The 15,372-nt window shown below is 37.5% G+C and overlaps 1 protein-coding gene across 2 annotated transcripts in view; it reads right to left on the reverse strand.

The window, feature by feature from the left end:
• The window catches only part of KIAA1328 (KIAA1328 ortholog), a 348,132-nt gene that overhangs the window by 113,247 nt on the left and 219,513 nt on the right, over positions 1-15,372 (reverse strand). Inside the window, exon 8 of one of the 2 annotated variants that reach the window (XM_002713504.5) lies at positions 8,291-8,398. The exons of the other annotated variant lie outside the window; for it this stretch is intronic. Coding sequence (XP_002713550.5) covers positions 8,291-8,398 — 108 coding nt within the window. The remainder of the gene's footprint in view (positions 1-8,290; positions 8,399-15,372) is intronic. 2 annotated transcript variants of the gene reach the window in all.

Genomic DNA, 15,372 nt, shown 5'->3' on the forward strand with positions numbered 1-15,372 from the left:
CAAGAAACTCCACAACATGAAAACAAACAACCCACTTAAGAGATGGGCCAAGGACCTCAATAGACATTTTTTAAAAGAGGAAATCCAAATGGCCAACAGGCACATGAAAAAATGTTCAAGATCACTAGCAATCAGGGAAATGCAAATCAAAACCACAATGAGGTTTCACCTCACCCCAGTTAGAATGGCTCACATTCAGAAATCTACCAACAATAGATGCTGGAGAGGATGTGGGGAAAAAGGGACACTAACCCACTGTTGGTGGGAATGCAAATTGGTTAGGCCACTATGGAAGTCAGTCTGGAGATTCCTCAGAAACCTGAATAGAACCCTACCATACAACCCAGCCATACCACTCCTTGGAATTTACCCAAAGGAAATTAAATTGAAACACAAAAGCTGTCTGCACCTTAAAGTTTATTGCAGCTCAATTCACAATAGCTAAGACCTGGAACCAACCCAAATGCCCATCAACAGTAGACTGGATAAAGAAATTATGGGACATGTACTCTATAGAATACTATACAGCAGTCAAAAACAATGAAACAAGATGGAGCAATCTGGAAAACATCATGCTGAGTGAAATAAGCCAGTCCCAAAGGGACAAATATCATATGTTCTCCGTGATCAGCGACAACTAACTGAGCACCAAAGGGGAAACCTGTTGAAGTGAAATGGACCCTAGGTGAAACAGTGACCTGATCAGCTCTTGTCCTGACTGTTGATGTACAATGTAATACTTTATCCCTTTTAGTATTTTTTTTCGTTCTAGTACTATTGGTTGAATTCTGTAATTAACACACAATTATTCTTAGGTGTTTAAATTTTAACTGAAAAGTGATCCCTGTTAGGAATTTGGAAACCATTATGCTGAGTGAAATAAGCCAGCCCCAAAGGGACAAACATCATATGTTCTCCCATATCTGTGACAAGTAACCGAGCACCAAAAGGAAATCTGTTAAAGTGAAATGAACACTATGAGAAACGGTGACTTGATCAGCCCTTGCCCTGACTGTTGATGAACAACTTAATACGTTATCCCTCTTAGTATTTTTCTTGTTTGTTCTATTTAATATTTTTGGTTGAATACTGTAATCAATACACAGTTATTCTTAAGTGTTGAAACTTAACTGAAAAGTGATCTCTGTCAAATATAAGAGTGGGAATAAGAGAGGGAAGAGATGTGCAATTTGGGACATGCTCAAGCTGACTTGCCCCAAATGGTAGAGTTAGAAACATACCAGAGGATTCCAATTCAATGCTATCAAGGTGGCATGTACCAATGCCATCTCACTATTCCAAGTGATCAATTTCTGTTCACAATTGATCATAATGATAGGACTAAGATCCAAGGGGATCACATAAACAAGACTAGTGTCTGCAAATACTGAGAGAATAAAAAAGGGAGAGAATGATCCAACATGGGAAATAGGATGCTCAGCAGCCTCATAGAATGGCATATGTCCTAAACAGCACTCTGGCCTCAGAATCAGCCCTTAAGGCATTAGGATCCGGCTGAAAAGCCCATGAGAGTATTTCAGGCATGGAAAGTCAAGACACTCTGGCAAAAAAAAAAAAAAAAATGACCTAAATGAAAGATCTCTGCAAGTGAGATCCCAGTGGAAAGAATAGGTCATCAAAGAAGGAGGTACCTTTCTCTGAAGGGAGGAGAGAACTTCCATTCTGACTAAGACTTTGTCTAAATATGATCAGAGTTGGTGAACTCAGAAGGCTTCCATAGCCTTGGCATCTCATGACAAGAGCCTAGGGTGATTACTGATGCCATAAACAAGAGTGTCAACTTGTTAAGTCAACAACAAGTGTCACTCAGCACTTACTCCTCATGTAGGATCTCTATCCTTAATGTGCTGTACATTGAGATTTAATTCTATAACTAGTACTCAAACAGTATTTTTTATTTTGTGTTTCTATGTGGGTGCAAACTGTTGAAATCTTTACTTAATATATGCTAAATTGATCTTCTGTATATAAAGAGAATTGAAAATGAATCTTGATGTGAATGGAAGGGGAGAGGGAACGGGAAAGGGAGGGTTGCGAGTGGGAGGGAAGGTATGGGGGGGAAGCCATTGTATTCCATAAGCTGTACTTTGGAAATTTATATTCATTAAATAAAAGTTAAAAAAAAACATTTGAGAGCCTTAAAAACAGAATCAGTGAGGCAGAAGAGAGAATATCAGACTTAGAAGACAGAGCACAGGGAAGTATACAGTCAAACCAAAGAAAAGAAGAGGAAATTAGAAATCTAAAAAAATTCTCGGGAATCTAAAGGACACTATTTAAAAAAAACCAACATTTGGGTTCTAGGAGTTCCTGAAGGCATGCAGAGAGAGAAAGGATTAGATGGCCTTTTTTAGTGAGATACTAGTAGGAAACTTCCTCGGGTTGGAGAAGGAAAGAGACATCCAAGTATAGGAATCACATAGAATCCCCAATAAACATGACCAAAAGAGATCCTCACCACGACACATTGTAATTAAACTCACCGCAGTGAAACATAAAGAAAAGATTTTAAAATGTACAAAAGAGAAATGTCAGATTACTTTCAGAGGATCTCCAATTAGACTCACAGCTGACTTCTCATCAGAAACCCTACAGGCTAGGAGGGAATGGTGAGATATAGCCCAGGTACTAAGAGAGAAAAACTGCCAGCCCAGAATATTATATCCTGCAAAGCTCTCATTTGTGAATGAAGGTGAAATAAAGACCTTTCATAACAAACAGAAATTGAAAGTATTTGTCACCATTCGTGTAGCCCTGCAAAAGATGCTTAAAGATTTGTTACACCCAAAAACCCAGAAACACAGCCATCAATATGAAAGAAGGTAAAGGAAGGAAACCTCACGGCAAAAGATCACAGGAAGTTCAATGCATACATTAGAAATATCTTTGCGGCTGGCACCATGGCTCAATAGGCTAATCCTCCGCCTTGCGGCACCGGCACACCAGGTTCTAGTCCCGATCGGGGCGCCGGATTCTGTCCCGGTTGCCCCTCTTCCAGGCCAGCTCTCTGCTGTGGCCAGGGAGTGCAGTGGAGGATGGCTCAAGCGCTTGGGCCCTGTACCCCATGGGAGACCAGGAGAAGCACCTGGCTCTTGCCTTTGGATCAGTGCGGTGCACCGGCCGCAGCGAGCCGGCCGTGGCGGCCATTGGAGGGTGAACCAACTGCAATGGAAGACCTTTCTCTCCTCTCTCATTGTTCACTCTGCCTGTCAAAAAATAAAAAAATAAAAAAAAAAAGAAGTGTCTTTGGGAAAATGGCAGGGCAATGTCACTACTTATCGATAGTCACTTTGAATGTGAATGGCCTCAACTCTCCAATTAAAAGATGCAGACTGGCTGAAGGGATTAAAAAACAAAACCCATCTATTTGCTGCTTTCAAGAAACACATCTTTCCAACAAAGATGCATGCAGAATAAAAGTGAAAGGTTGGAAAAAGATATTCCATGCCAACAGAAACCAAAAAAGAGCTGGCATAGCCATCTTAATATCAGACAAAAGAAACTTTAACACAAAAACTCTTAAGAGAGATAAAGAGGGGTACTATATAATGATTAGGAGATCAATTCAACAGGAAGATGTAACTATTATAAACATATATGCACCTAATTACAGGGCACCAGTTTCTTTAAAAGATATGTTAAGGAACTTAAAGGGAGACTTAGACTCATATACAATAGTATTGGGGGACTTCAATACTGCACTTTCAGCAATAGACAGATCAACCAGACAGAAGATCAACAAGGAAACAGCAGATTTAATTGACACTATTGCCCAAATGGACCTAACAGATATCTACAGAACTTTTCATCCTACACTTAAAGAATGCACATTCTTCTCAGCAGTACATGGAACCTACTCTAGGATTGACCACATGCTAGGCCATAAAGCAAGCCTCAGCAAATTCAAAACAACTGAAATGCCATGCAGCTTCTCAGACCACAGAGGAATGAAGCTTGAAATTAGCAACTGAGTAATCCCTAGAGCGTATGCAAACACATGGAGACTGAACAACATGCTCCTGAATGAACAATGGGCCATAGAAGAAATCAAAACAGAAATCAAAAGTTTCTGGAAGTAAATGAGGATAACAGCACAACATACCAAAACTCATGGGAAACAGCAAAAGCAGTGTTAAGAGGAAAGTTTATAGCAACAGGTGCCTACATCAAGAAATTGGAAAGGCACCAAACAAATGAGCTATCAATGCATCTGAAGGATCTAGAAAAACTGCAGAAAACCAGACCCAAATCTAGTAGGAGAAGAGAAATAATTAAAATTAGGGAAGAAATCAACAAAATTGAATCTAAAAAAAAAAAACATTACAAAAGATAAGCAAACGAAGAGCTGGATTTTTGAAAAAATAAACAAAATTGACACCCCATTGGCCCAACTAACTAAAAAAAGAAAAGACCCAAATCAATAAAATCAGAGATGAAAAAGGGAATGTAACAATAGACACCACAGAAATAAAAAGAGTCATCAGAAATTACTACACAGAGTTGTGTGCCAGCAAACAGGGAAACCTATCAGAAATCGATAGATTCCTGGAATATACAACCTACCTAAATAGAACCATGAAGACATGGAAAACCTAAATAGACCCATAACCAAGTCAGAAATTGAATCAGTAATAAAGGCCCTCCCAACAAAGAAAAGCCCAGGGTTATTAATAAAGCAGCAGCTATCTCTGCTTCCTGGCTGGCCATGAGACCCTTCCTCTGCATGCACTGCACCATGGCCTGCCACTTCCCTGATCAGAGGCAAAACCAATGAGGTCATCTGAACTTGGACTTCACTGTGAGACAGGTAAATCTCTTTTCTTTATAAAGTACACAGTGTCAAGTATTTCAATATAGCAACAAAAATAGACTAATACAGATAATATCATGTAGCATTTTCTTTCTGTGCTAAATAGGGTATTTTTGAACATCATAAGGAATAATTTATTATGTAAAATTTAAATTTGTTAATTATCAAGTACATGGTTCATCTGTGCAAAACATTAATGGCCTCCTTATAAATATTTTGAGGTAGAAATGTTGAGTGGACAGAAGGAAGGCGATCAATTGCATGTATTTAGGTATGTTACTAGAGACAGGTAGAGGTGGAGAGGGAGGACAAGGGAGAAGAAAGGGAGGGAGGCAGATGAGGGAGGGCAGGAAACACAGGGTAAAGAAGAAAAGAAAATAGTTATCTGTGGGAGTTAAAGTGGCATCATTCACAGCAAAAAATCAGTACTTAGTGACTATGTAAGTCTTCTATTCAGAAATAAGGATACAAGTATACACTAGATGGAACAGATAAAAGTGGAAACATCTTAAACAGTCAGAACTGCTTGTTGGAGTAGAGATGTCAGTAAGATGGTGAAATAGGATTTTCAATTGCTCATATGCCCTGCGGAAATATCTATTTGAACAACTATATAGGTACAAAAATACCTTCACAAGAGCAAAGGGACAACAAGGTCAGAGATTACAGCAAAGCTGTAGCACAGAAATACAAGATACATTGAAGAAGATAAGAAGGACAGTTTTATATTAAAGGCAAAACCCTTTCCCAACTCTAGGCTGCACAGTATAGACAGAGGTGCCCTCCCTGTGAGGGAAGAGGAGGGAAGTGAACACTGGACTTCACCTCAGATCCCAGTACTGGGCTTGTTCCAGTAAAACCAGTGCCATGCTGGTACACATGGCACGCAGCTTCTTGGCCTTTCCCAGTGCCAGTGGGATCTAGACTCCAGGCCTGCTTGGTATATTTGGTTTCCAGGTGCACATCACTGGAAGGTTGACCTCAGTGGCCCTGAGCTTTGGGCGGGCCCCATTGTCAGGCTGTCTCTGGTACTGGGATGATCCCAGGAGCCCTAGGCTTGGTGCTGCCCCAGTACCGGGACAGCGCCCCCAGAATCAGGCTCCAGACCTCACCACATTCCCAGGCTTCATGCCTGTCCCAGAATCAAGCCAGACCTGGAAGCCCTAGTCATCAGGCCAGCATCTGTGGGCCCATTCTTCAGGACAGCCTCTGTGAATACACTCCCCACGTGTTTATGGTCTCCTCTATGGCCCTAGGTTCCAGGTTTGTGCAAGTATGGTCTACACAGCCTTAGGTGGCAGGCCTGCCCAGTGACAAGCTGGTCCTTATTGCCCTACCCTCCAGACTGGCCACTGTGGCCACATCCTCCAGAAGATTCAGGGGTTATACCCATTTCAGCAGAGCCCAGAACTAAGATGGCTCCCATGAACCAAAGACCCAGGACCCAGGTTAGCTATTGTGGACCTAGCCTAAAGGTCAGAAAAAGCACACAACTCATCCTTAGGCTAGCACTTACGAACCTAAGCTCTGGGCCTATCCCTATGGTCCCATACCTTAAGTCAGTCCCATGGCTCTAGGCCCCAGGCCAATTCCCATGATCCTAGGCTCCAGATCAGTACTCACAGATCAAGCTTCCTGCTTGCCTCAGTACTAAGCTGGCCCTAGACAGGGTTAAGGGTTAAGGCCCACACCAGTGCCAGGTCAGTCCTTGCAGACTGATGCTCCTGGATCACCCCTATATAGACCAAGGCTCCAGGCCAGTAGACGCAAACAGCTTAAGTAGTCATTTTTACTACCACTTACGGCAGGGAGATAGAATGAAGAGCTTGAGTTCAGTCAAGTTAACTGCTTGCTATCAAAAGAAAGCCCACATTGCTTACAGGAAATATCTGAATTCCAGAGTCATTCACAAGAACCATGATATAATTGAAAATGACAGGAATATACAACCAATACTCAAGAGAAAAGTTAATCAACAGAGGTGAAAGCCAATGTGACCCAAGTGTTAGGATGAACAAACCCTTTAAAGAAATTTTTTATAACTATACTCAAGAACATGAAGATCCAACTGCACATTCCAGAATTGAAAAATACCATACGGAAACTTAAAATCACTATGGATTTTAATAGATTATAAATAACAGAAGAGCTGATGAAAATAAGGGTGGATCAACAGAAATGATCTAATATGAAGAATGAAGAGAAAAACATTATTTTAAAAGTGTTAACTGTCAAGGATCTATAGGCCAATATCTGCAGGTTTAATATAAGAAGACTTCAGAAAGTTCATGGGAAAATGGAATTAAAAGAGAAGCTTAATTTAGTCTGTACAAATTTTGAAATCCATGTACAGTTTTTTTTCTCTGAATTTTTGTTTTAATAATAAGCATTTTCCATGAACTTTTTTTAAGGACCTCTTCAAATATGTGAACCTGGAGTCCTTAAAGAAGAAAATAAAGAAAAAAGTTTCCAAAAGAATAGTGGCCCCAAATTCCTCAAATTCCAAAAAAGAGAATTCTTAAACATTGCTTTGGAGATGTAAATTGATTTAACTTTTTTTTTTTTAAGTTTTTTTTTTTTTTTTTAATTTTTTTGACAGGCAGAGTGGACAGTGAGAGAGAGAGACAGAGAGAAAGGTCTTCCTTTGCCGTTGGTTCACCCTCCAATGGCCGCCGCGGCCGGCGCGCTGCGGCCGGCGCACCGCACCGATCCGATGGCAGGAGCCAGGAGCCAGGTGCTTTTCCTGGTCTCCCATGGGGTGCAGGGCCCAAGCACCTGGGCCATCCTCCACTGCACTCCTGGGCCACAGCAGAGGGCTGGCCTGGAAGAGGGGCAACCGGGACAGAATCCGGCGCCCCGACTGGGACTAGAACCCGGTGTGCCGGCGCCGCTAGGCGGAGGATTAGCCTAGTGAGCTGCGGCACCGGCCCTGATTTAACTTTTATAGAAAATAATTTTGTAATGTGATTCCAGAATCTTAAAAAAAAAAGTCATATGTACTTTGAACTAGTAATTTCACTTATAAGAATCTACATCAAAGACATAAAGTAAAACCTTTTCAGACATGTTCTTCAAGGCATAATTTATAATAGCAAAACTCTTTATTATCCAGTAATAGGCTAATAGATAAATATTTAGGCATATGAGCTCTATTTAGTAGAGCATTAAGCCTTGCATATAATGTAAATTAAGAATGTTATCTCAGAAAATGAGCTATTAAGTTGAAAAAATATTTAGGCATAGTTACCTAAATATTGCATAGTGAGAAGACTGAATGCTTTTCATTTTCTTTTTTATCCTTTTCTGTATTTTTAAAAATTCTATAATGAGAATGTATTTATTCATATGGTTAGAAAACTATACAAGTATCTACCAATACAGACCTCTAAATTTATGTCACGCACACCCCAGATACCTATGTCTTTAATATTCTTGCCTTCACTTAACCCTCAGTTTTACCTTGGTCCAGAGTCATTCCCAGTCATATTCAGATTGAGCTCTCGGGGTTTAGTAAGCTCTTTGTCAGCAACCTGTGTTCTTGACTTAAATACAGCTTGAGTTCTTAACCTAAAAAAACAAATTTAGAGAATTTTTAAACTTCTAGAGCCTGATAAACTAAATAGTAATACTTTGAAGACCATGTTCTTCCAGCTTGATCTACAGGAATTTTTTTTAAAATTCAAACTCAATCTGGAGGCCAGAACTGTGGCGCAGCAGGTTAAGCCTCCACCTGCAGTGCCAGCATCCCATCTTGGCTGCTCCACTTCTGATCCAGCTCCCTGCTAATGTGCCTGGGAAAGCAGTGGGAGATGGCCCAGGGGCTTGGGCCCCTGTACCCACATGGGAGACCTGGATTAAGTTCCTGGCTCCCGGCTTCGGCCTGGCCCAACCCAGGTTGCTGTGGCCACTTGGGGAGTGAACCAGCAGATGGAAGATCTCTCTCTCTCTATTTCTCCCTGCTTCCCGTAATTATCAAAATAAATCTTTTACAACCCCCCTCAATCTGTCAAAAATAAATGGGTGATTCCAAATACTCATTGCAAGTAAGTTTATTTGCATCATGAGAATAAAAATGAGAATTTTTTAAAACTCTAATGATCACCAACTCTGTCTAACATATATAGGAGGCATCTTCTTCTCATACTGATATATCAAAAAGCTGGGGCTACAGCTCACTGACCAACATATTCCCCCAAAGAACTGGAACGTGTTCTATACATCAATGTTAACTTAGCACCATAATCACACATGTACTGAAGGAAGGCTGTTTAAGAAATTAGCACAAGGATCTTCTTCTGTAGGAAATACATGACACTACCCATTCTTTCAGAGTGTGTGTGTGTGTGTGTGTGTGAGTACATTTAACCAATGTTCTCTCCTTATCTGTAAAAGTATGTTCTCAAGCCATTAACATCATTATTTTCATTGTTATCAAAAGATATCCTTATAATTGCAACTAACTATGCTCAGTGATACACAAAGGATGTAGATTAGCTACCCTCAGGAACTTACAGTTTAAGACCAATATTTGGAAGTGACACACTGATAGGTAGGTAAATGTCAACGTAAAATGTTACAATCAGGCAATTAAATGTCAATGCAAAATGTTAAAATCAGGCAATTATGAGAAAAGAGTGTAAAAATGACAGTTTAGTGACAGAACAGTCTCTGCAACAGCAGTAGAAACGATGAAGGGGTGCATTTTATGTATATTATTGCACTGAACCTCACACTCTTTTACCTACTTTTACCATATGTATCTACAGGTGACTAAAGGGAGGCACTGGCACATAACCTACCTGAGGTGACACATTTTTAATTGATGAAGACTGTATTTTTTATTACAGGTATAGCATACATATATATCATATTTTAAAAGTGACAAAGGTAAATAATTATAATTAGCCTTGATTTTTAATTTATTACATATATACTACATTGTTCCAAAAAGGATTTAAGGTAGTTCTATCATAAATAGTATTTTAGATACATCCTCTCTGATAAATTAAGAAAAGGCTCACAAAGATAATACTCTTTTGAAATCTCTTATTGACCATCATGTAATATCAAAGTGGTAAAGTGAATCATTAATGATATATTTAAGTAAATGTTAATGTCATGGTAAATAAAGTGACAGGCTCATCCCCAAATTCTGAACTACTATAACAATTCTGTACTATACACTTGGTATTCAATCACAGAATGTCCTCCCAATAAATCTAAATATCCAAAGCACCATAAACAATGCCTTCTGCGTGGCAGATTTTAATTCATAATTGAATTGAAGTAAGATTCCTTGGGCCATTAAGTGTTAAGTACAATAAAAATACATAAAAGCTCAGATTATATATAAAGAGTGAGACTATGTATAATAAGATGAGGTATAAGATCAGGTACTTCCTCTATATCATTTTATACAGAGTTGAGGACATATGAAATATTTGCTGAAACAAGGAGAACTAAACTCACTTAAAGACCAACATTATAAATTAAACAGTAAGGTGCTACTTTTGTATATATGAAAGATTTCAAAAAAGTTCATGAAAAATGTGTACTGTGAAAAAACCATGCATAGATTTTGAAAATTTTTGCACCAAAATAAACTTAAATTTTAATTCTATATTCCAAGAACTTTTTGAGATATCTTCATATTCAATAACTTAAAATAGAGTTTGCTAGCTAAGAAAAAAAAGACCTAAAAATTTTAGGGAGTAGAATTTTAATTGCACTGTAATAAATAGATATGGTATAGATAACTGGAAAAGTAGAGCAAAGATATTTAAATCAGAGGAAAAGGTATGTCTTGAAGAAGAAATATAAATAGTATGTTGGGAAGATCTCAACACAAGATTATCTTTAGAAAAAGTATTATTTCTTAGGAAAAATGGGGCAATGGGTAGAGAAGCTTTGATTACTAAGTTGAATAAACATTATGTAATAGGAAATTATTGTGGGTTTTTAAAATTTAGAAGTGGCACAATAACAGAATATATAAGGGAGATTAATTTGAGATATTCTTGGTATATGATACTAATATGCACAAGTTTGAATTTCAAGTGACTCATAAGTCACAAAATTACATAAATCTAAAAAGTAGGCTAGAGAGTAGGGCAACTCTCAGCCTAGAAATATGAATTGTGATTCTGAGTAGTCAAGTAGATAGATTTAGCTTCCTGGTTCTGGGTGCACTAGCTAACAATGGTAAACCACAGTGGAAGTTACACAAGAGAACGAGAGGTGAAATCTGTTCAATTAAAAATTCCTTGAGCCTCTGCTTAAATGGGCATATTACTTAGATATTTAACATATATAAATTACATTGTAAATAAATGTCTGAACATACCAATTGAAAGATAGAAACTGGTACACTGGGTTAAAAACATGACTCAATAAATGCAGTATTTAAGAAACTCACTTGAAAGTTACAGTACATGTAGGGTGAATGTAAAAGGTTGAAAAACGTATACTTTGTAAACATTAATCAAATGAAAGCATAAATGGTTTTATTAATATTAGATAAAGGAGACTTTAGAGAAAAGAAAATTACTAGGGATGGAGAAGGTCATCATATAATGAAAAAATGGTCTATACACTAAGAAGACACATCATTTTTTCTTTTTTTTTTTTTTGAAAGATGAGGAGGGAAAGAGGGTGAGAGAAAGACTGGCAGCAGGCATCTGCTGGCTCACTCCCTACATGTCTGCAATTGCCAGGCGAGGCCAGGCCAATGCTAGGAGCCAGGAAATCATTCCAGGTATCTCACATGGATGGCAGGGACCCAACTACTTGAGCCATCAGCTGCTGCCTTTCAGGGTGAGCATTAGCAGGAATCTAGAATTGGAAGCAGAGCTGGGACTTGAACCTAGGCAGTCCAAAAAGAACTGCTAGTATTCCAACTGCTGGTTTAACTGCTAAACCAAAACTTGCTCCAAACACAGCAGTGTTACATGTGTAAGCACCAGACAATAGAGGTATAAATATGTAAAACAAAAGCTGATAAAACTGAAAGGAAAAATAGACCTATCTGAAATTGTTGTTGGAGGTTTCAAACTCCCCAAACTGCCAAAACAACCAGGTAGAAAATCAGCAAGGACATAGAAGAACTCAATGTGACTGTATTGCACGGGCTGACTCTTTCAGAATACTCCTCCCAACAACAGCAGGATACATATTCCTTTCAAGCACTCATGGGAGATGTACTAAGAGAAAACATGGCCTGGGTGGTAAAAGAAACTTCAACAGATGTGAAAGAACTGAAATCACAGAATGTGTTATATAACCATAGTGGTATCAAACTAGAAATCATAATAAACGAAGTGAGGAAAATCTTGAAAAACTTGAAAACTAAATGTAGCACTTCTAAATAACCCAAGGCTTAAAGAGGAAATCTCAAAGGAAAATTTTAAAAATACACTAAATTTTATGATTATGAAAATAGAGCAAATTAACATATGTGGGACACAACTGAAAAAATACTGAGAGAGGGAGCTCACTGCATTAATTACAGTAGAAAAGAAGACAACCTTAAATAAATAATCTAAGCTTCCACACTTTAACAAATTAGAAAAAGAAGAATAAGACAAATTCATAGCAACTAGAAGGAAGAAATTAACAAAGAGCATAAGTCAATGAAATTTAAAACAGAAAAACAATAAAAAAATCAATGAAACAGAAATCTGTTTCTTTGGAAAGATAATTAAAATTAACAAACCTGTAGCAATACAGACAGAAAAAAATAGAGAAGACAGAAATTACCAGTATGCAGAAAAGAACAGGCGATCTACTTACAAGTCCCCCAAACATCCAAGAAGTAATGAAGAACCAAGTCTGTACACCTAAATTTATATAGTCTATATTCCCAAAGTCGTACCTATGAAAATTGTATTCATAAATAAAAGCTTTAAAAGAAACAAAAAAGAATTATACACTACGACCAAGGGGAATTTAGATGCAATTGTTCAGTTTCTCAAAAAGCACAAAATGACACAACTCATTCAATATCAGACATCTAATATGAATAGATCCATAGAGCTAATAATTAATATATTATATAAATACTTATAAATTATATTAAATATACTATAATTAATAATTAATTATATAGAGTAATTAATTCCTTACTTACTGAAGGAAATTAAACTTTTAACTCAAAAATTTCAAAAAAGAAATCTCTAGGCCCAAATAGTTTCATTGTATAGTTCCACAAACATTAATAGAAGAGTTAACATCATCCCTACAAAATCTCTTCTGAAAAATAGAAGAGGAGGGAAAACTTCCCAACTCATTTTATGAGTCCAGCATTATTTTGATACCACACTCAGACAAAGACAGTACCAAAAAAAAAAAAAGAGAGAGAGAGAGAGAGACGATTATCCCCCTCAATGCTGGTGCAAATATGCAAATAGCCATAACAAAATATAGCCGACCATCTATATTTGTGGTTTCTGCACCCATACATTCAATCAACCACAGAATGGAAATATTAGTAAAAAATTTTATTGGCACTGAACAAATTAATTTTTTTTTCCTTATCACTATTTTCTAAGCAATAGAGTACAACAGCTGTTAACATAGCATTTACATTGTAAGTAATCTAAAGATGATGTATACTATACAGGGAAGATAGATGTAAATTATACACAGATATTACATTTTATACAGGGGACTTGAAGATTTGGGGGGGATCCTGGACCCACTACTCAAATGCCTTATATGAAATGACTCCCAGGGATGACTGAATTAGTGAGTTTAGTAGAATATAAAAAGAATTATACACCTCAAACAGTAGTTTTTACGTTGTGTGTGGGTATGTGTGCAAACTGTTGAAATCTTTACTTAGTATAGAGTTGGTCTTCTATATAAAAAGTTAATTAAAATGAATATTAAAGAAGAATGGGATGGGAGAGGGAGTAGAAGGTGGGACAGGAGTGAGGGAGGGAGGTTGGGTATAGGGGGAAAAACACTATATTCCCAAAGTTGTACCTATGAAAATTGTATTCATAAATAAAAGCTTTAAAAGAAACAAAAAAGAATTATACACTACGACCAAGGGGAATTTATTTCAGAAATGCAAGGTTGTTCAAAATTCTACGAGCAACATAATCTATCATATTAGCAGACTAAATAAGAAAAATCATGTGATTATAAGAAGCATCTGAAAACAATTCATAAAAGATATTTGGCAAAATTCAACAAATATTCATGATAAAATAAACCTTATTTAATCTAAAGAAAAGATAAACTGGTTTCATAAACATTTTTTAACTTTTGCTCTCTGAAAGATTCTGTTGGAGCCAGTGTTGTGGTATAGAGCATAAAGCCTCCTCCTGCAATGCCAGCATCCCATATGGATGCCAGTTTGTGTCCCAGCTGCTCCACTTCTGATCTAGTTCCCTGCTAAAATGGCCTGGGAAACGCAATGGAAGATGACCTGGTATTTTGGACCCTGCTGGCCCCATGGGAGATCAGGATGAAGCTCCTGGCTCCTGGCTTTGGCCTGGCTTAGTGCTGGGCAAAACAAACAAATAAATCTCTCTCTCTCTCTCTCTCTCTCTTTTAATAGGAAGATTCTGTTAAGAGATTGAAAAGACAAGCTACAGACCAGGAAGAAAGTTGAGCAATCCACGTATCTGACAAAGGACTCCTATCTAGAATATATGCAACACTCTCAAGAGTAGAAACATCCAAACAATCCAGTTAGACTACAGACAACAGATATTGAAAAAACAATTGAGTCAAGAGGACTTAAAGAGCGTTGAACCAGCATTGTCCAATTTCACTATCAGGGAAATGCAAGTCAGAGATGCAATAAATCTTTAGACACATATTAGGCGAGGTCAGACAAAAATTAGTGGCTACATCAAGTACTAAGAACGATGTAGAGTAACAGGATCTTTTATACACTGCTGGAGAGAATGTTTTATAGACTAAATGTAGTGTAAGTTAAATGTGATGTAGCAATCAGAGCTCTAAGTTTTCATCAATAAAAATGAAAACCTCAGTTCACACAAAAAGTCGTACATGGCAGCTTGTGACTGTAACAGAATAATAGGAAGGAAATGTCAGTGGTGACAAAATGGTTCTGTATTTTGCTTGTGGTGCTAGACACACATGTTGTACAATGTTTTTGTGCTAGTTTTGATACTGTATTATAGTTAAGTCATAACCATGAACTCTGGGTGAAGAGTACATAGAACCTCTTTTTTTTTGCAACTTCCTGCAAATCTATAATTATTTCAAGATAAAAGTTTCTTAAAATGTCTATAAATATGTATAAGTGCTGTCAATTTATACACATACAAAATTTCTCAGAAGCTGTGTTTCTTAGCTCTCTTTTCAAAGCTAAGATGATAAAGAGAACAATATAGGCTTTATCATCATTATGCAGCATTATTTGAATATACAATACTATATAAATTAACATGATGCCTATTCTAAACTTATCTATTCTCTGATAGACTATGCCTTTTTAAAAGTAAAGACCATTTTTGATTCTTTTTTTAAATTTTAAGTACCTAGAACCATTCCTCTCATATCATAGG

Source organism: Oryctolagus cuniculus, chromosome 10, assembly GCF_964237555.1.
Source record: "Oryctolagus cuniculus chromosome 10, mOryCun1.1, whole genome shotgun sequence".
Taxonomy (NCBI): domain Eukaryota; kingdom Metazoa; phylum Chordata; class Mammalia; order Lagomorpha; family Leporidae; genus Oryctolagus; species Oryctolagus cuniculus.